Source organism: Pieris rapae, chromosome 17 (assembly GCF_905147795.1).
Source record: "Pieris rapae chromosome 17, ilPieRapa1.1, whole genome shotgun sequence".
NCBI lineage: Eukaryota > Metazoa > Arthropoda > Insecta > Lepidoptera > Pieridae > Pieris > Pieris rapae.
The window spans coordinates 7507721-7529074 of NC_059525.1; the positions used below are offsets into that span (position 1 = coordinate 7507721).

General features: G+C 33.5%; 1 protein-coding gene and 1 long non-coding RNA gene across 2 annotated transcripts; both read left to right on the plus strand.

Annotated features, from left to right (window-relative positions):
- Positions 1-5047: 5047 nt before the first annotated feature.
- Positions 5048-8667, plus strand: LOC110997348 (deoxyhypusine hydroxylase). The gene is made up of 4 exons (XM_045631967.1): positions 5048-5419; positions 5943-6260; positions 6899-7088; positions 8093-8667. The coding sequence occupies exons 1-4, from the start codon at positions 5140-5142 to the stop codon at positions 8211-8213; spliced, it is 909 nt and encodes a 302-aa protein (XP_045487923.1). The 5' UTR covers positions 5048-5139; the 3' UTR covers positions 8214-8667.
- Positions 8668-9194: 527 nt separating this feature from the next.
- LOC123689918 lies at positions 9195-9977 on the plus strand. Its single transcript, XR_006750785.1, has 2 exons — positions 9195-9426; positions 9752-9977. It is a non-coding gene; the product is annotated as an uncharacterized LOC123689918 (long non-coding RNA).
- Positions 9978-21354: the final 11377 nt, after the last annotated feature.

Below are 21354 nucleotides of genomic sequence, written 5' to 3' on the forward strand. Positions count from 1 at the left end.
TTTAAATAAAAATGTAATTTCCTTGTTTTTCCTGTGGAATACAAATAAACAAAGGCGTTGCTTAGAAAACGTCATACGTTGACATTACAGATAAACTAACCCAGTAGCCGACAATCCCGGCCGAGACATGGCGAAATATAAATTAATCTCAGTTTGTAATATCAAGCAAATGTTTTCCAAAATGGTTCGCAATGCTTTAAATATTAAATAATTATCTGTTAAAACTATCATTAAATAATAATCAAGAAATCAAGTAACAAAGACTAAATGCATGATTATTGAATAGTATTAAATGCTATGAAATGAGTCCTATGTTAATTAAAGTACATAAATTCTCCGCGTCAGGAAATATTCACGGGGCGAAACCCCGACGCTCTACATAATCTAAACTATATACTACATTTTCAAAACAAAAGGAAAAACTGAAATGTATATTTCATATTATAATTGTCATAAAGTTCCTGGAATTGGCCGACTGTTGACTTCCCAGCGGCTATCTGACGTCGTGATTTGGCGACGCCAAATACCAAGTTCATATTAAGGTCTCGTCAAGAAATGATCTCGAAAATATAATAATGAATTATATAATAATTTGTTTTTTTCGTTAAATTTAGCACCAAAATCTAGTATTGCATTTAAAAGTCTGTAACAAATGAATTAAATTCGCGTCTAGTGTATTTTCAAATTACCCCATTAACAAATCAAATCCCTGTGGCGTGTGCCCCACTTTGGGAAAATGTCATACTAATATTTTAGAGACGGAAGGTTCCCTCTCTAAAATATTAGTCTATCGATTTTTAAAATTCGTTGTCTTCTGAGTGTGCCAATATTTAACTATCTCTAACTAAAAATAATTAACCCGAAAAATTACACACTCGGAGAGATATGGTCGATCGTAAGCTTTTCTTACGAATGCTGTCTCAATGTGAGGTTTAATTTAGTTCTAAAGCCTACAAAAAGGTACATATGTAGCAGCCAACTAGTTTAATTAGACATTCAGTCAACAGCCTAGCCTCCTTACTAAAAAGCGACGTTTAATTAGCGACCTTGCGCCGTAGTGTTTGTTACAATTACAATAAACTGACCGGCTAATGCTTAGGCCATTCGTAGATCATCTACTATATAATAAAAATAGGTAAAAAACTTTTTTAGTTAAACGGTTTTATGTTAAACATACAATGCAATGTTTAAGATAAATGAACCAAAAAATAATAAAATAGATACAGTCGTGGGAATTATAAACATATGCATAGACTAGACTTAAAGTAAAACCGTGGGACACGTCATTTGTCTACAAATTGAATGGAGATGCCCCATTACATGGAGTGTATAACTATTGGAATTTCCATGAGCAAGAAAATAGTAAGTAATTTCCTCACCATCTGCGGGCCAACTGCCTATTTTAACGACGAATTAAACGATTCTTCTATCGCACATTAAGTCGATAATTTGTAGACAATTGACGTGCCCCACGGTTTTGATACCCATATTGATGGGATTGATAAAACCTACGTTATCCGCCATTTTGTAGCGGCGGCCATCTTGAATTTATAATGATAATGAATAAACATAATTGTATTGTCACCAAAATGTAAAGAGTATACAAAATTTCAGATTAATCGGGTGATAGGAAGAGGGTGACATTTGAATTACTAATTTTGACCCAAGAATAATAAATAATAAAACAAACGGGGTGAGCTAAATAAAACCGTTTAATAAAAATAAAAATAAGTCGGGTTTTTCTTCCTGACGCTATAACTTCAGGCAGGCTTAACGCACGAACCGATTTCCACGGCTTTGCATTCGTAGGAAAGGTCTCGGGCTCCGCGAGGTTTATATTTATTTGACCAAATGGCTGAACGTCATTCAGGCCGCTAGTTGAACGGCGATGTTTGAAAAAGACTAGGCACATGATAAAACGGCTAGGCTTATTGCCTGAAACAAGATGCCATTTCAAAGCAAAACGGGCTGCTAGTCGATTGTAAAACTAAGAAATGAATGAGCAAAATAAACAGCTTGGCCATGTAGAATCCGTTTAGACTTTAGAGGTCCAGAGATAACAAACCCAATATTAAAATGTCGCATCTCTTAAGAATACAAATGCAAAATCTATACATATTATAATACTGCACTTCGGAAGTAGAAAACCAATCAATAAACACGTTGTTTACGTATCTCAGGCACAGTATGAAATATAAAGCAGTTGCGTCAATTTCATATTATAGAAGATCAATTAAAATAAAATATAGTTTCAAGTTTGGCTCATTATTAGTAGGTTCTACTCCTCTTAAAGAAGATTCCATTTTTATGGAAGGCACTGCTCGCACGCACCTTCCTGAACTTTCAAAACGTCGGGATCGGTCGTTTAGATTGGCCAGATAGGGCCCGGGTGTGCCAAAAATTGAAAGTGAACCAAATTATTATGCCACGTTCCTTAAACTTAAAACACCGTGGAAAGCATGCCCAGAAAGATTCAAGCTGTGATTTTAGCTAAAAGAGGTCACACTTGTTATTAGGTTTTTTCATTCATTTGTTTAAAAAATTATAATTTTTCTTTATTTCAGACCACTTCTTATACTTTGTCCGCGTACATTGGTTATAAAGAACTCATAAAAATAATTAAAAATTTCGACAATTAACTTCACAGGAATACATGAATAAATTTTAGTCAATAATAATAATAATTTATTCATTGCAAGAATATGGTACAAAATGTCAAGGTGGTACAATTGTCAGTCGTTCGCATATTCTGCCACTTCTTCTTTCAATTAAATGAAATCGGCCGTAAAACGTTAATATCACGTATAGACGACCTACATGAATATAGTCTTGGTAATTCAACTGCCGCAGCTATGACTAAACAGTCTGACAGGTACAGTTACAATTATTACGGAATCATATCTACATAGGTATATTTTTATGTGCCAACTGTTTTAAATCCACTTGGCATTTTATCGCTGTTGACCCCACAAGTTGAATTATGTGAATTATTCATGGCTTCTTACATAATACATCATTCTGTCAGCTTTCAAGATGCACATTTTATTGCGAAATGCGCATTGCGCAGTGTTTAAGTTCACTTTTAATCAACAGATGTAGCAAAAACCATGGCACTTGACTGAATTAAAATGTTATTAATTCATTCAAGTATTACTCTTTTTATAAATTTAAATTGGCGCTTAACCTTTTTAGGTTGTAGCATCTAACCTTTCTAGACATAAATCTGACAAACAAATACCTGTTTCATCATTGATCATTTGTCCTTTGCCTAACACACGCTTTTGACTTTTCGGGTAGGCAAGCCGGTATCCTTGACATGTTTTCCTTCACCGTTCAAGTTCATTGGTGCTGCTCAGCACCACCTGGGGATTGAACCTACAACCTCAGGGATGAGAGCCGCACGCTGAATCCAACCAGGTCGATACTGCTTGACTCTAGCGCACCTATTCTTTGAAGGCCAGCAGCGCGCTTATGAGCCTTCTGGCGATGTGCGAGTGTCCATGGGCGGGATGTATCACTTAACATCAGATAAGCCTCCTGTAATAAATAATAATCAAATTATGTTAACACGAAAATTGTTGTAATTATTAAGAAATTTTTGAAGATACTTAAAGTTACAAATCTGTATAACGTGGCTAATATGTCATTAAATTAATTAATTACTAATATTATTCTAACGCTAATACCAGATGTGAACTTTTAATATGTTCGTAGCTCGAGTATATATATATATACCTACTTATTTTCATATTCAATTAGTAACCTCTATGAATGCGTAACAAATCAATATTGTGAGTGAGATTTAAAGTCTAAAGTTTGTTTTGAAAGTGTTGCGAACCCTGACACATATCTTTTACGTTACAGGTTCCCTTAATCTTATAATTTTAGTACTTACAATGATTTGATTTTATTTTTCATACAAATATTATCGAGTCCCGAGTTAACTATGTAACCTAAGAATAATAAAGTTACCTACCTATATTTATTTCGAAATCATCGTATTTGTAGCTAATAAATCGTAAAACGTCAGTTAAATAATAAATGTGTTTAGTTTTTCTTACACTCATAAATTGTAATAGGTGTAACATTATCGATTCCGATAATGGTCGAATATGTTAACTTTAGATACAGTAACAGTAATAGACGTGTGCACAGTGTGTAACAGAAGTGTCACTTAGATTTAAGAAGACTTAATAAGTCAAGTTAATAACCCGTAATTTTATTAGCTCGTTTAAACGTTTGTTACCTACCACCTAGCTTCAAATAAATTGTTTCATTTATCGAACACCCCTCCAATAACCGCCACCGAACTTAAATCCCGTCTTAATTAAATTCCAGCATTTAAATAATATCTATGTAAACTTGGAAAATATATGAAATTAATATATTAAAGTTATATTACCTATATGTTAAACCTTTGAATAAATGAAATAAATACGAATATAAATTCAACATATTATACACATCTCGTTATATTTTTCATATCCAATTAGGAATCTTATTATTTTTGTCAGACAAAAGAAACATTGACATTAAAATCTCCTTCATGCGAACCGTATCTAACGCGGTAATGCAACGACAATATTCTTGTAATTTTGTATCAAATTGAGGTAAGTACCTAATTGTTATTTTGTCTCCTCATGGTCAAATAAAAGGATTAGGATTATACTAGGTATTTAAAAATAATTATTATTAATAATATTAATTTAAAATAAATATTCAGTTTATTATGTAAATAATATTGTCTATATTATATAATATATATGTTATAAGGTATTAGGAATGCTTCACTTTGCGCTTAAAATTGTAAGCAATAAAATAGTGGCTCTAGCTTAAGTTAAAAGACTTTTGCAGAAACAACAGTTCATAGTGTTGTGAAAGCAGTTTTACAATTTAATATATAAATATTATATTTAATATAGATATAATCGTTAGACGTTCAAATTAATTGTCAGCTACTGCTGTTAGATTCATTTTGTTATATGTCTATTTTGTTGTATATCTTGGTTGTCAGTTATCAAGACTGTTTCAGTCGTCAGTGACACTGAAGTTTGTACAATGTTCAGCTGTCAGTTAAACATTCGACGTTATTTTGTTTTATTAAAATATAATTACATGCTTAGTTAATATAAACGCAATATGGTGAATATTAATGAGACCGCTGTGAAAAATATTGGAAAGGTTTTAAACGACCCTTCAAGACCTATGAAAGAAAGATTTAGGGCTTTATTTACTCTTCGAAACTTAGGAGGTAATACCGCAATAAAATGTATCAATGACTGCTTTAGCGATGATTCAGTGCTTTTAAAACATGAATTAGCCTACTGCCTTGGTCAAATGCAAGACAAAACAGCTATACCACTTCTAAGAAATGTCTTGGAGGATAAAACTCAAGATCCAATTGTTCGGCACGAAGCAGGTTAGTTACATCAAAACATTGAAAGTCTCACATGTTTGATAATTTTGAGCTCATAGACAAAAAATATTCATATTATCATTATATTTTATAATAACCTATTATTATTTTAGATTTTATCTACTTCTATTTATAATATGTATGTAAACTAATTAATGTATTAAATAACCTTAATTATTTTCATGGCATAACTATTACTCTCTTTTCAACAATTATGGTTACAAAGTGCTTTGGGTTATTTAGATTTCAGAAACAAGACCAAACTATAAACACATAATGTAAAAATGTAATAGTTTTACTTTTATTCTATAATAATCAATTATAAGAAAATTGTTGTTACATTAAAGTACACTTCATATTATATATATATAATAATTGCTTGAGATATGTTGGTATTTACCAATTGCTTGTGGCATTTACTCGCTGATTTGTAATTAACACTGTACAAGGAAACCACAGATTGGGCACCTTTGAACATCTACCCTACCTTTAGTTTTAACACTAAAGTTCACACTTAAAATTCCAGGTGAAGCATTGGGCGCTATTGGTGATCCACATTTACAGGAATTATTGGAAAAATATCAATATGATCCCGTAATTGAAGTGGCTGAGACCTGTCAGATAGCATTAGAAAGACTAAATTGGATTGAAAAACAGAGTAGTGAGAAATTAAGCAGTAGTAAATTTCTATCTATTGACCCAGCACCACCAAGTACTGAAGAAGATGTAGAAGTCTTAAAAAATACTATGATGGATGAAAGTAAAACCTTATTTGATAGATACAGGGCTATGTTCAGTTTAAGGAACTTGGGTACAACTGAGAGTATCAATGCTTTAGGTCAAGGTAATAATCACAATTAACTTTTATTTTGAGTTTGAGTTAAAAAAAGGTTAGTTTGAATAGGTATGATGTTAAAGAAAAATATGATCAACTTCATAGAGATGCACGCAAATAACTAATTATAGGGTCATTTGTAGTATTAAGTAGAGGTTTTATACAAATTTATATTTATTAAATTACTTTTTTTATTTAAGATGATTATTATTCTTTTGAAAGCAAAATTTAAAATTAAATAGCCTTGTTTTTATTTAATACCAATTTAGTGCAGATATAAAATATCTCAAGGTTATACACATGACATGACATAAAAAGAGGAATAAGAGAGTGTAAAAAAAGTACTAAACTGGTGCCTAAGGTAGAGCAAACAAAAAAGAAGGCAACAACTTAGGAGGTGGATAGACAAAATTAAAGAAACAGGTGGCACAATGTAGAGAGAAATGCCGGTTTTGGAGGAGGCTTTTGTCAAAAAAGGGCACACACATAAAAGGAGATTGAAATAGAAACTGTTTAAATTTAAAAGTATCTAGTAGGTTATTATTATTATTATATAATACACAAGTTTGATCAATTAAAAATAATTTACTAATTGATATCTTGAATTGTGAATCCTTAGGTCTTATTAATATAAACCCTTTTTTTAGGATTCAAAGCAAGTAGTGCTCTGTTCCGTCATGAAGTTGCTTTTATCTTTGGACAAATGCAAGATGAGCGTAGCATTCCATTTTTGAAACAAAGACTTGAAGACACAGCTGAACATGAAATGGTGCGACATGAGGCAGCTGAGGCACTCGGTTCTATTGCCACTGATGAATGTACCGAGGTTCTTAAAAAGTAATTATTGGTTTTTGTTACTAAGTAGAATTATATTGAATACAATTTTGGTTGAGTGACTGTTACCTATACCTTAATCAGGTATAAGGCGTGATCTATCAGTGTTACAATCATTAAGCTTCCGTCAAGTTATACCTAAGAAGACGGCTTGTTTTTGGTTGACTTTACGACATGTGTCTTTCAAACCATTTTTGGTTGACCATTAACCAGCTCTTTGTAAATAATTATTATTTATTGTCTTTATATAGTGCAGTGTTTGTTTTTCTAATGTATGCCAACTGGCGTTTCAGTAAAATCTACATTGAAACAAACAAAATAACATTAAAAATTGTACCTTTAACAGTTATGCTTTGTACTTGTAACAACTTTTTCTAACAGAATTCTTAATAAATAAAATAAATAAATCAGTGGCGCTACAATCTCTTTTAGGTCCTGGCCTCAGAATTCTGAATCTGTTTTATGATCATTTTTAAAAGGCAAGTAAGTGATCAGCCTCCAGTGACACACGTCTTTTTTGGTCTAAGACATGTCGGTTTCCTCACGATGTTTTCCTTCACCGTTCGAGCAAATGTTAAATGCGCACATAGAAAGATTGTCCGTTGGTGCACAGCCCGAGATCGAACCTACGACCTTAGGTATGAGAGTCGCACGCTGAAGGCACTAGGCCAACACTGCTCTTTACGAATGAAATGTCACGAAGATGTGCAGTGTTTTTTGTCGAAGAAAAGGGAGAGAGCGATTGAGAGAGTGAGAAAGAGCCAACGTATTTATTTATTTATATTATCATTAGCACATGGGGCTTTTACCGTAGTAATAATTAATTTACATCGTAGTTTCACTTCTGACATGTGCACTTTGTATGAACGCACTTTTTTATAACTGATTGGGTTATTTACTAGTTTATGTGAAAGAAACTCATTTACATAGTACTTTTATTGTTTACTTGTTTTGTGATTCTCTGTGATATATAAAGAGATTTACTAATTTATTTATTATCATTTCAGGTACTTAGATGACCCGCGCCCGGTGGTGCGTGAGAGTTGCGAAGTAGCTCTCGATATGTCTGAGTATGAAAACAATCCGGAATTCCAATACGCAAATACATTACTTACTGTTGAGAATTAGATTTTGTATAGAGATCTCTTACCAATGGTCGAATTTCTGTTACTTTTATTACAAAGGTAGGTGATTGGTTGCCTGCTCGAAGTTTTTCGCGGGTTCGAACTCAATACCTAATAGAAAAAGGCGGTCCTTTATTTGTGTGATCAATGACTTATGTGTTTTATTTAGTAGAACAACTGAGTCTGTTTTTTTTTTCTATTTAATGTTTCTTTCTTATTTTTATCTCTTTGTTGTGACAAAACACTTTTTTACATAAAGCTTACAATACTGACTTGTGTATGGTTATGCTGAAGTTTTCATATAAAATTATGGTGCCACACACATAAGGGTGTCGATTGTTCGTATTAGAAAATATTCACACTTTCTAAAAGCGGAAATTTGAATTGTATTTTTAACATAAAATACAGATACTTAGTATTTTTAGTTTTATAAATTTTAATAAATGTGTTATTTACAATATTTGTTGTTTTATTTATAACGTTCAGTTTTAAAATTGAAAAGTGGTATTTTTATATGTGGTTTAATGTATGTGACCGCAAAACAAGATTTAACTTTAAAATGTTGGCTGGAAATCTATTGATTAGAAGTGAATATACTCAGTATTAGCCCAGTAGAATTACCCAAAATATAATGAGTGCTACGTAATTTCAATGAGAGCCATGTTGGCATAGTGGCGTCAGGGTGCGTCTCTCATCCCTGAGGTGGATTTGATCTCCGGCTGCGCATCAATGGACTTTCTATGCGTGCATTTAACATTCGCCAAAAAGTCGGGACACACGCAGCGGTCACAGATCGCAGATCACCTACTTTCCTATTACTTTGACAATTGACAGTGAGACAGATACAGAAAACGGAGGCACAGACCCAAAAAAAGGGTGGTAATGTTGCGACAGCAATACATATTTAACATACATCGAAAGTACCATCACTGAAAGAAGACATTAATGAAATCGGTAATTTGTTGCCACACCTATTATTGTCAATAATTGGAATCAATTGTTCATATCCCGGTTCTAGCTTGAACAAAACTTAAAGAACTAACTTCTGTTAAAACTACTGTGCAATAAATAAATGATATTAAAACGCAATTCAAATAAGTTGTGTATGATTTATAGAGTCGTAAATTTAAAATATATTATGTTTATGCAATGCAATGTATTTGAAAAGTGCATTTTGTTTTATTTTATTTATTGCTTATAAAGCATACGGGTTTATAGTGAGTATTTTTAATTTAAATCCTTAAATTGTGGTACTCTTAAAGTAAGATTTAGTGTCAAGTCTTAGTGCCGAGAGCGATTCCTGTGTCAATAAGATTTTGTTACACGGAAGTCATAGTTCGCGCTAAATCTCTACTTTGCCACAAACTTGGTTGTTTAAGCGCTTCGGTGTCGAAGACTTCTTGCGTCTGTTTGACATTTTTTATTTAAAGAACTTATTCTTTAGTAGAATTTCCACAACTACGTATACGTAAACTAAACCAGCAAAACAATTTCAAACGCAATCACTTTGTTATACATTAAGGGAGTTTGTGCCAATTTTAGATGCCAAATGCTTTGGAAACAGAGCAAACTTCCTTCTTCGGGTTCACACATGAGGTAAGGATTAGCTCCAGTACAATGGAACTGGTTGAGGAGTTGGAAGAGGCACTATTTGAACATTCGGAAGGCGATCGCCAGGTGAGGCGATATTTTGACGCCTACGACACGCCATTTGTTGGAGAAGAGAGGAGAAAATCTAGTTTTAATAATGATTAAATAACAACACTTATTTTGTTTTGTATTACAAATACGTCACTCCTACATTTGTAAGCGTAATTTATAGAATATACGAGCGTGAAGTATAAGATCCGTTCGTCAATTCTATACGTTAAAATACATCATATTTTTGACGGAAGTTATAACTTCATGTTCTAGAAGTCTCTATTATGAATTTGAGAATATACGAGTTTCTAGATAGGATATAAATACATAAAAATTACATTTACAAACTTTTAAGAACTGTAGTCTTGTCAGTAAAAAGCCTTTAAATTCAATCACTCCGTACAATGAAATATAGCAATACTTGATTAAATAAGGACTCAGGTAGCAATATAGATAACATTAAATTGGATATACACCTCCACGTGTATTAGGCACGCTCGAATTGGGAATATATGAGAAATAATATTACTTTCTTAATTAATGTGACGTGACTTGGAAGCTGTTTAAAATAATCGCGTCAAATTATACGCCTGGGAAGTTCCCTTTTCATTTTATGTTCTTGGCACATGTCGATCTCTAAGGGTCGCGTTAATGGTTCAAAAATGTGCGCGAATTTTGCTTATAATTTTACAACACATACCTAACAATGGGAACTTTTTAACTTCACAATTCGTACTTAAATATAGTTTTAATTATGTTTATTTGGATCGGTTCTTACAGTAATTGTTTTCCTTAAAATATGTTATTACTTCGGAAATGTTCGGGTATCTATGGGTATTATTCCTAAGGTCACATCAGGATATGTGCGAAGGAGTAGATGCCGGAGAATAACGTGTCGGCTGCAAGGAATTGCAACTCTTGTATGGCGATGTCAATGAAATGGAAGACGGTTGTTAGTAGCTATCACGAGTTTCATGGTAGAATGCTAACGTGACTCAAAGTTTCCCCAACATTGACGTGATTTATTGGAGGAGTTTAGTGGTAGCTGGATTATAGAGTAATCCGTACCCCTCAATGAAAATTAAAAAAAAAGACACGTAAGGCTGATCACCTAGTAAACTTAAATTAATTATTATAATTGAAGGACTTCACAACCCGTTATAATTCTAACTTAAACACTGCGAATCATCGGTTTCTTATAGGCAAATAAGTTTCACCTTTAATTTTATATTTTCCAGCTTATACATAGAAAAATTAATTAGCTGTGCCTGTTATCGGAAATGAGAATCGCACACTTGATAAAACTTCTGTATTAGGGATTCGAAATCCAATTATAATATTGGAAATCTAATAAGGAAGTAATATAAGCTTTAATCAACAATTCTTCAGTATAGCAATTTCAGGCCTTCTCGAAAATGTCGATTTTATAGCACATTTTCCGATATCACGAAGAATCCTTAAACTCAATGTTTTGCTTGTAATCCTATCTTTTATTTATATGTATCCCTCTTCGAAATAGCAGACAGTCTTAACTTTGTTTGCGATGCCGGTCAGACGGGCTCGTTTACACTGTATAGGAAAAATAATTACATATTATAAATCAGTTCATCAGTTTTGTCTAGTACTATTATGTAATGCTTATAAATTCCTTAATAGTTTTAAAAATGGTCGAGTATTCAAGGTCGCAGAGGCAAATGTATGAGTGAGATTAGACAGTGCCTCTTATCGCTTGCAATTTTACTTTAGTAAATTACGAGTTTACACACGGCCTCGAGAAAATGCTTATTTATTTGATGCTTTAATTGTGAATATAAATGTTAAAAAAAACTAAAATCACGGCCGTGTCTAGCGACACCTACAATTTCGGCTACAAATTTACTACTAAGACATCTGAACGGCGCTAACATAGCTAAGGATATACTTATCATATAGCTTATATATATATATTTTATATACTTTCAAGACGACCAGTCAGTAGTCTGGTCGCAGATTGGAGAGAGCTGAACCTACTACATCCTCCTAAACGTGTATCTAAAATGTGTAGACTTAAATGAATGGTACCTACTTACGAATTAACGCCACCAAGGCAAAAATTTAATGGTTAGCGTGGACAACCTAAACCTAAATTATTGATGATTAAATATAAAATGAATCACTTTTTATAAAATCAAAACAATTTAGAAGCCAAAAAAGTTTAGGTTAGGTTAGGTTTAGGTTATCCACACTTGGTGACGTTAATACGTAAGTACCAAATAAAATAATAAAGACTGTATATTTCTGCAGATAACTAATACACTTCTATGACACAAAACACTACAGAGTCGTCATGTTGCTATACGGTGGCATAGAGCGCCAACTTTCAGAAATCTGAACAATAAGCAAAAGCCGTACCAATTGGCATCTAATGTAAAATGCAAAAGCAATAGTGTTTTATGGACTTTTAAAGTAGCTCCGAGATCGTTACAAATGTATAAATAGACATTGCTTTCGCGTGCGTTATGTTAAAATGCATTTGAAATCGTTTCTTAATGTTTTTGGAGATTTAAAAACATTGTGATGATATCCAAGTCTCAGATACTTAGCTGTAATGGCCCCAGTGCGAAGAAAAAAGGCCCCAGTGGGGACGCTCACCAAAAATCTTGGGAAAATGTTGGCGAGGATAAGACAAATGGAACGATTTGATGGGGGGAAGGGCAGATTATATTTAGGCCGCTATCTATACCTACTCGATTTATAATCTAAAATTATTTCCGATCCAGAGTTTTTACATCGAGCGAAAAATGACAGAATTTGATTTGCCGAATCCAATTTTTCTAGAAAGCGTCGACCAGTCATTTTCATACAAATATCTATACAAAATACCTATTGGTCCTTCCAAAGATGGTTTACAAAAATAGATTGGCTATCGATCCATCGATAGGTTATCGAAAAGTATTTTATGACAAATGGTTTGAAATCTCAATCACTACCAGTAAAATTTGGATTGAAATTAATTAGGATTAAGTATAGAAAGCGGCCGTTAGAGGACAAAGCACGCAGACTACTACATCTCCTGTTATTTTGACGGTACTGTGCATGTCAGCTGCTTCCGCACTGGATAATTGAGAAAGTCCTCAGTTGACCCTTTTCCAATCGAGTGGTTGAACGCGACGTGTTGGTCATCTTCGATTGATTTGTTTTGTAAATTAAATATCCTGATCATCAAGAAAACATATTAAAAAATACAATATACAAGCGTCAATTGATCTTGTGTTTATATATGGAACATCTATATGAAACCCAGATATACATATCTAACCACTAATTAACGGTCCACCTCTATCTATGCAAGGTCCTCTTTATATAACACCGACATAGTATATGTTCTAATACATAAAATACAGTTGATTTGCCTGTAAAGATAGTATGCGATAAAATAAAAAATAGTATTGTGCTGCTGTTTCAACCTCAATTATCAAAAAAAATTAAAATAATTTATTCATATAGATAACACAATGTACACTTATGAATATTAAAAAAAGAAATATACATTAAATGCTCCTTATTTTACATTTACTGCCATTTCTCAAATCATTGTAAACGTTATAAACCATGAACCTTGTCCTTACAATGGTAGTCTTATATTGTAAATAAACACACAGCTTTAATTAGGAGTTAACAGCTTATGATATTTAGGTAAAGATTTCACATTCCCATAGGTATCATCGCAAGTCTGATCGAAGCTTCATTGCTCTGAAGGTAAGTTTCAGAGTCGAGACTTACCGCCAATCATCACTATCGTATGCCAAATATGAGAGTCATCTTCAGATTAGTCGCTACTACTGTCGTTAAATTTATTTGCGGCAAACGACATGGAAAAACATATATTAATAAAACTAGTATAATTTAGACTAGTTTAGCTTAAACGGCCTACTAAACTGCCGTTTCAGAGCCGATGCAATCACATGGTACAGTTTTCAGAAAGTCCAATTTCAGGCATTTTCAGGACAGGTCTTCTTCAAAGGGTATTTGATGAAGGCCCTAGAGTGAACTTTTTAGGTGGGGAACAAGGACGGAATGATATGCAAAAGAGAGGGAAGATCACAAACTCGAAGTGAACTGAACATTCTAGAACCCATACGGCAAGTACGTAGTGTTAAGAGTAGAACACCAGCTACTTAAAATCAGCCTACTCAGAAAATTCTCAACATTTATTCGCGATTACTTCCAGGGTTGTATTAGCTGACAACGTGCTCGCTTAACCGACCAAATTAAATAGAAGTAGTTACCCAACACCAACAGGAGTTCCAGTAATGAAGAACACGACCAAATAAGAAGGAATCTTTAGAGATACATTATTGAATTGCTATAGCGGTTAGTTTGACAGTGCAATACGACATTAAACTTCCTAAATTGTATTCTCGAGTGATCAGATACGTCGATCAATTAGAGTTTACATCAATCATTTCATTACTAACTTCTACGTGACATGGACGTCCTTCGTCGTAGTAGCCCTGAGGAATTCTGCTCTTTTTACTGAAGTATATTTGAAGTTAAATGTGATGTATGGGGTTTTTTTGACAGAAGTGTAATAATAATAATTAGTCTTATATTTATTTCAAAGACAATTTTATGTTCATAGACAACGTGAAAAACCTATAAGTTTCCATTGATCTTTTCAGTATCTACTTTAAATACCCATGCGTAATAAATAAAGAATATAAGAATTGCAATGGCATTTGATCGAGTTTAGAATCTGGAACCAGTCACATTAAATCTTTCCATACCATTCAAATGATGGAAACTACTAATTAAAAAAAAATCGCCGGGAAATGTGTTACGAACAGGGATATATCGGCGGGTTGGGTCGCGACTAGTTGTTTCGTTTCATGTGCGAGTTCAACAAGATAAATACTGAAGAGATGAAATTGTGAAAATCAAAGTGATCAAGAGCTATGAAAGTCTGAAGAGTCTTATCTTTTATACAATAGGAGGGCAAACGAGCCTGCGGGAGCCCAAAAAGGCAGTCATCGCAGACCATAGACACCCATTATTAGTGGGTGCGTTGCCGGCATTTAAGAGAGGAGTACGCTCGAATTTTGAATTGTTGGAGGTCGTATCTCTCAGGGAAGACCCCGCCGGTCGACGATTCCACAGTTCGCAAAAGAAAATGCCTTGTGAAACGGACTGTGGAATATTTCCAGCCGTCAAGGTTGTTTTTATTATTAGTATTATGTTTTTCCGCGAAGTTTGTGTATTTTGTGTGCAATTAAATTCTTCCGCGGCTTGGTGTGTGTGTGTGTGTGTTCTGTGGGACTCACTGTTATGCAAACCCATTATGGTAGTTTAGTAACAAATGTTGCTGTAGTTAATTTAATAATGCGGCTAGCCACAGCTAGCTATGTTAGTACATTGAGTCAATATATTACTACTATTTTGGAGTCGTTACAGCAGCTACTACGGGAAATAAAGGCAGTGGTACAGTTCCGAATACTATCCATGGTAGGCCGGATAGGTGTACGTGGATAGACCTTTGTATAAAAAAGGATAGTTCAATTGTGCCAATATCCTATATTAAGATTTTAACTTACACCAGTTTTTAAAATAATTTAAAAGCTATTTGAGAAATATATACTTTTATATTATTTGTACGGTTTTATTTTTATTTGGTTTATATTGATTATGAATTATGAGTGTAAAGAGCGAAGAGATTGCATTCTATCCGTCGCCAAAAATGCATTTTATTCATAGGGTTCGGTTATTGGGATGCAGATAGGAGATCGATCGATTGTCACGGTCTGATCTCAGACTGTTTTCAATCCGAGATTGAAAACTACACTGTCTGAGACATGCATTATTGGGTTCGGGCGTACATCAGGGTACGTTTTGAGAGTATAGCCAGACTTAGGAACTTTCATTTGAATAATGTCTATGCGTATCACATTAAATCATTTAGAAATAATTTGTGAAAATAATATCTTATAATTTAAAGCACTGTATAGTGTGAAATCGATTCATGTTGAGTTGTCGTTTTTTTTTTTTAAATAAGAAATGCTAAGCTAAAGTCAGTCTTTTACACTTTATTATCAAAAGACGCTGAAAGTTACGTGTTAGAAACCACGTTCCCAAGATCATATTTCATTCATCTAATATTTGAAAATATTTTGAGAATTTAATAAAAGCGCCCAACGTGATCATACGTCTTAAATATTCAGCCAGTACTTTTGTCTGATAAAAAATTCGCTTTATTTTTTCCCTCGTAAAAACCTTAACAGGTACACATTATTCACGCTCATCGTCCTTTTATGAAGACTTATATTTCATACTTCCCGTGATATTAGTTTTTATCACTAGCTCTTTTTCAAGATCTCACTGCGATGCAGAGGAGTGTTATAGATGTTACAGCAAGTTATTTATTACGTTAAATAACACTTTTAAAAATATATATCCATGAATAATAATTTTTAAAACATTGTTAGTATGTAAGATCAGCGCCCTCTATCAAATGGCAATGTTAAATCAACCAATGTTATTTTGAAGTAAAAATGTATCCTTAACAAAATTATTTTTTTTATGTTTTTTATAACATAATGCGTTAAGTAAAATTTATAATTAATCCCACTTCTACTGCGAAGTGAAGAAACTTGGGTTCTTAGAAGAAATATCAATATTGTTTTTTTGTAAATTAGACATCTTTCAATGATCTCGTATTTTCGTGACAAATATCCTATACATATCCAAATTGTGATCAAAATACGGAAAACTAAATAAAAATACGGGTAGTAGACATACGTGCTTAAGGCAATTATTGCTAGCAGCAGAACCAGCTACTCGGCTCTGCAGCCAGCAATATCAACTCAATGAAATCGAAAATTTGTTAGTAAGTACTTGGTACTTCCTAACAAGGAAGTTATATAACTTACACCCAAGTTCAAATGTGAACCTTGTCTGCGCAAACGTGGTCCAATTCATGTTATATATAAACTTAAATTCCTTTTCGATCGGAATAACTTTTACAAACTACGTGGTGACTATAATGGGAGAGTGTACTCAAAATTTAACTCGTTAAAATTTGTAATTGATTTATCGAAAATAGGACAGCTGCTTTATAATATTGTTCATTTTATAAAATAATGAAAATTAAAGTGAAATCTTATTATTATAATATCTTTAAACGAGCAATTCTTGTATATATATATATATATATATATATAATTGGAATCTCGGGATCGGCTCCAACGATTTTCATGAAATTTAGTATACAGGGGGTTTCGGGGGCGATAAATCGATCTAGCTAGGAATAAATGATAGAAAATAACAAAAAGGTGGTGTTTGAGTAGTCCCGATTTAAACTGAAAAATGAATCTTCCTGACATCTATCGGCGAATAATAATACTATTTTTTTTAATTGCTTTAACGACACAGCAACACTTAAGCTATTCCAGCATATATAATCTATATCGTTCATATTTCATCATTTTATTAGTATGTAATTCGTACTTATATATAATTTCCAAAAACACAATTTATAAAAAAATAAAAATACCGACCAGCCAGGTACTATAATATAATATGTAAAATATTGTTTTTGTGAATATGTTGATTTATGAATGAGAAGCACATAAAATCAAGAAATATAAAACATAAAATGCAGTAATCTATTTCAGGAAAAAACTTGACAGAATTATATTAATTTAATATTTTACGTAACTAATTGATATTACGGGCCGGCCTCAGTGCTCCAGCCTTCCACTGCGCACCTCAGACACTGTTACAGCAATTCGTACTGAGATAGGATCTTAAGAAAAGTGCCTTAAAGTCCATGGGTATCTGTTAACACAACAGTGATTAGCCACCTGCCCATTTGCCCCTGGTTATATAATAAAAGAATCCTCTACTTAATTTGAGATGAAAACAAAAAAACACCGTTAACGTTTTTATAGAAAAATCTATTTTCACCTAAAAGCCAAGTTGCCGATAAATACGGAGCACAAGCGATGATATCATTACCGATAAACTGATAAAACCGTTAGGATTTATTCGTTTGTAGATTATTTTCTACAAGTGTATTAACTGGAAATCCCTTTAAATTCTATTTCAATCATTTATCGCTAAGTGATTGGTCAAAGCTGTATTAAAATCATCAGCATTGTAGTATTTAAATAAAACAAGGCGTTGTGCCGAAACTATTCTAATTGCGCAAAAATATTTATAGCTAATCGTTAGCGAAGTGGACTATGGAGGCTTTAGTATTGTATAGTATATTACGTCCTTAAAAATGAAATTAACGTTGACCTCAAATATCTCGTATTTGATTTGGGACTCCAAATTCATTTTTGAAAACTATAATTTATTTAATTTTTTCTTTTCATCACTCTATTTAATAATGGAAAACATTAAGTATTTCGATATTTACGAGTACCAGTTCCACCGTGGCACCAGTTCTGCACAAACCTCTCCAGGTATTAATTTTGTGTATGGCGACGGTGTCAGATAAGAAAACACAGTACGTTTTCGGTTCGTTTTGGAGTTTGCACAAAAAGAACAAGCTTCTTGGACGTCCGGAGACCAAAGTCGATAATGAAGAATTAAAGGCAATTGTAGAAGCGAATCCATCCCAAACTACGTCTGATTTAGCTACAGGTTGTATATAAACGTATTATTGTATATCCTGTCCTAAATGTCTTAATCTAGTTTGTGTTTATATTGTTTGTTTTTGTATGTGATATAAATAGTTGCCATATATGACTAAAATATATATCTTTAAAAAAGAATATAAATATTTTTATAGTACACAGAAGAAATTGATATAACAAACCATCTGGCGCACCTCATACATACATACATAAAACAGAGGAATACATAGTAGTGTCTTTGATTAACATAACTTTTTTCAATCATTTTCAATATTTCAGACGTCTCTTGCTTTACAGCATTCGTGGTCACAATTAAGTAAAATAATTATAAATTTATAATACATTCAATCCGTTGAAAAAGTGTTTTCTTTAGAGGAATACATATTTTCTTCAGTTCGTGAAAGCTGAAATTTGAAGCAATATATCCCGACACACTTATTTTTTTTTTAATTCAATAACTAAAATCTTTCCGGCCACAAATAGGCGTCGGTTGATTTGATAAAACACGCGTTTAATTCCGATAACACTTTATTTAATTCACGTAACTTTGCTACGATAAAAGTTATTTTATTAGGGGAAATCAGGGTCTATCTAATTTCTACAAGGGTTAGGTAAAGATTAATGTGAGTGCGAACTCAGGTCAAGTCATAAAGATCCGGCCTTCTTAATTGTAGATAAAGTTACGAAATTGTTAATTGCTCTTAAGGTTTTGTTTATGGCTATTATTGGGTGACACCTTGGGTTGTGTGGTGAACCCCGTTTCTCCCGGGTACTCCAGTAAAAATAATACGGCCATGCGCCATGACACGCATTTAAGCGATTTTCATGTAATGCATTAATTTAAGTTCCCTAATTCATAACCTACAGGGGTATTTAGAACGTTGGGTTGGCTATGAGGTGTAGCCCGTTTCTTCCGGGTACTCCGGAATAATAATAATAATATGTCCATGAAGTGACCATGCACCACTCTATGCATAAATACCTGTGATTATGGTACCTGGGTCTGTTTCGTGATCATTGGTTTTGTCTTTACGACGTCCACTATTTGGGTCTTAGGCATTCTGGTTTCTTCGCACAGTTTTCCTTCACTATACGAGCGGGTGGTTAATACGCAAATACAAAGAATAGGCCATATGTGCCTTACCGGTGTTTAAATCCACAAACCCAGGGTCGCACGCTCACACCATGAGGCCAACCCTGCTTACGTGAATAAGGCAGAAAAATAAAAGTAGTTCCAGGTTAACCCCACAGACGTTGTCTAAAATAATTCGGTTGACACAGACTGGGAATCGAACCCAGAACGCGCCAAGAGCTGTAGCAGTCTATCTATCTATCAAACATACCATACAGCGCCATCTGCTGATGCGGATGCAGATGCTGCATCGGCTGATTTGTGAATCTAACCATCCAGGGCGCCGCCCAAACGTATAAAAAATAATATTCAAATCGGTCCAGCCGTTTAAGAGGAGTTCAGTGACATACACACATACAGTAATTATATACATAAATTTACATATTTTCCTAAAATCGAAAGGGAATGCAAATTAGCATCGCTTAACTTCTCAAACTCAAGTTAATTTCTTTGAAGGTTATATCGTTATACTGTTAATTTCGTTAACTGACTTGTAATTATGGGTTTAAATTTATACTATAGGCCGTATAAGTAGTTGATGAGATCTTAAAAGTTAATTTTATTGTAGTTCTTAACTTGATTAATATTTAATTAAATTTCACTCATTCAGAGGTTCTTAATTAAGTAATCTACGTCATTACTTTTTAGATTTTAATTTAAAGCGCTATTTAACTGTGAAATAGTGTTTTATTGGTCCCAAAAAAAATTAAACTCGAAAAGTATGTGTTTAATATTAAAATATAGTATATATCGCAATACATAAAAAAAAAATCACAATGTATAGTTGTTAGTGTTAGTGTTGGTCTAGTGGCATGAGCGTGCCACTCTCATTCCTGAAGTCGTAGGTTCGATCCATCGTGAACCAATGGACTTTCTTTCTATCTTCTTAACTATCGGTCCAACGGAGTAAGAAAACACCGTGAGGAAACCGGCTTGACCCAAAAAGTCGACATCGTGTGTCAGGCTCAGGAGGCTGATCACCAACTTTCGTAAATCGTAAAATAGATAAAGAAATCTGAGGTCCAGACAAAAGGTTGTAGCGCTATTATGAAGTTATTATGAAGTCTCCACGACCATAGACGTTAATAGACAAATGGTCTAAGGTCCGCTTGTTCAGATTTATTTTGGAACATCAACCGACTGACACGGATTATTTGGATATTGATCAACTCCTAAAACGGCTCGGCAGCTGAAGATACGCAATACAACCACAGCATATAATGTATGTTCATAAGGTGTAAGTAGAATTTAAGATATTTTCTTTGAACAATAAATCAGATTTTAATATTGTTCTCTCTTAATAATTTCTCGCTTCTTCCCAAAGCGGCGAAGACGACTTCAATCCTTTAATTATCGGGCTGAGACTGTTCGATAACTTTGAGATAATCCCACCACCTCGAACCTATGATCCTACCCGTAGGGTTTCGTCTATTATAGGTCTCTTAGTGCAATATCCCGTACTTATATTATATATTCATTATGTATGTGTTAGGATACGTCAGGTTCCTATATCTCACCCTCTTATATATTTTAGTGCAGCTTACATACGTACATTACATATACTATACAGATACTACTGACATTCAATACACATTTCACAGTTCACTGGCTAGCAAGGTGTACACCGCTCGTTACGCATTTGAAATTCTAGGCTTGGCTTATGAGTTACTTCACACAGCGGGCCGTTTTTTTTCATTTCATGTTTTATTTAATTTATACATGTGAAGAATCGGTATGTCCTAACGGCATAGAAATGC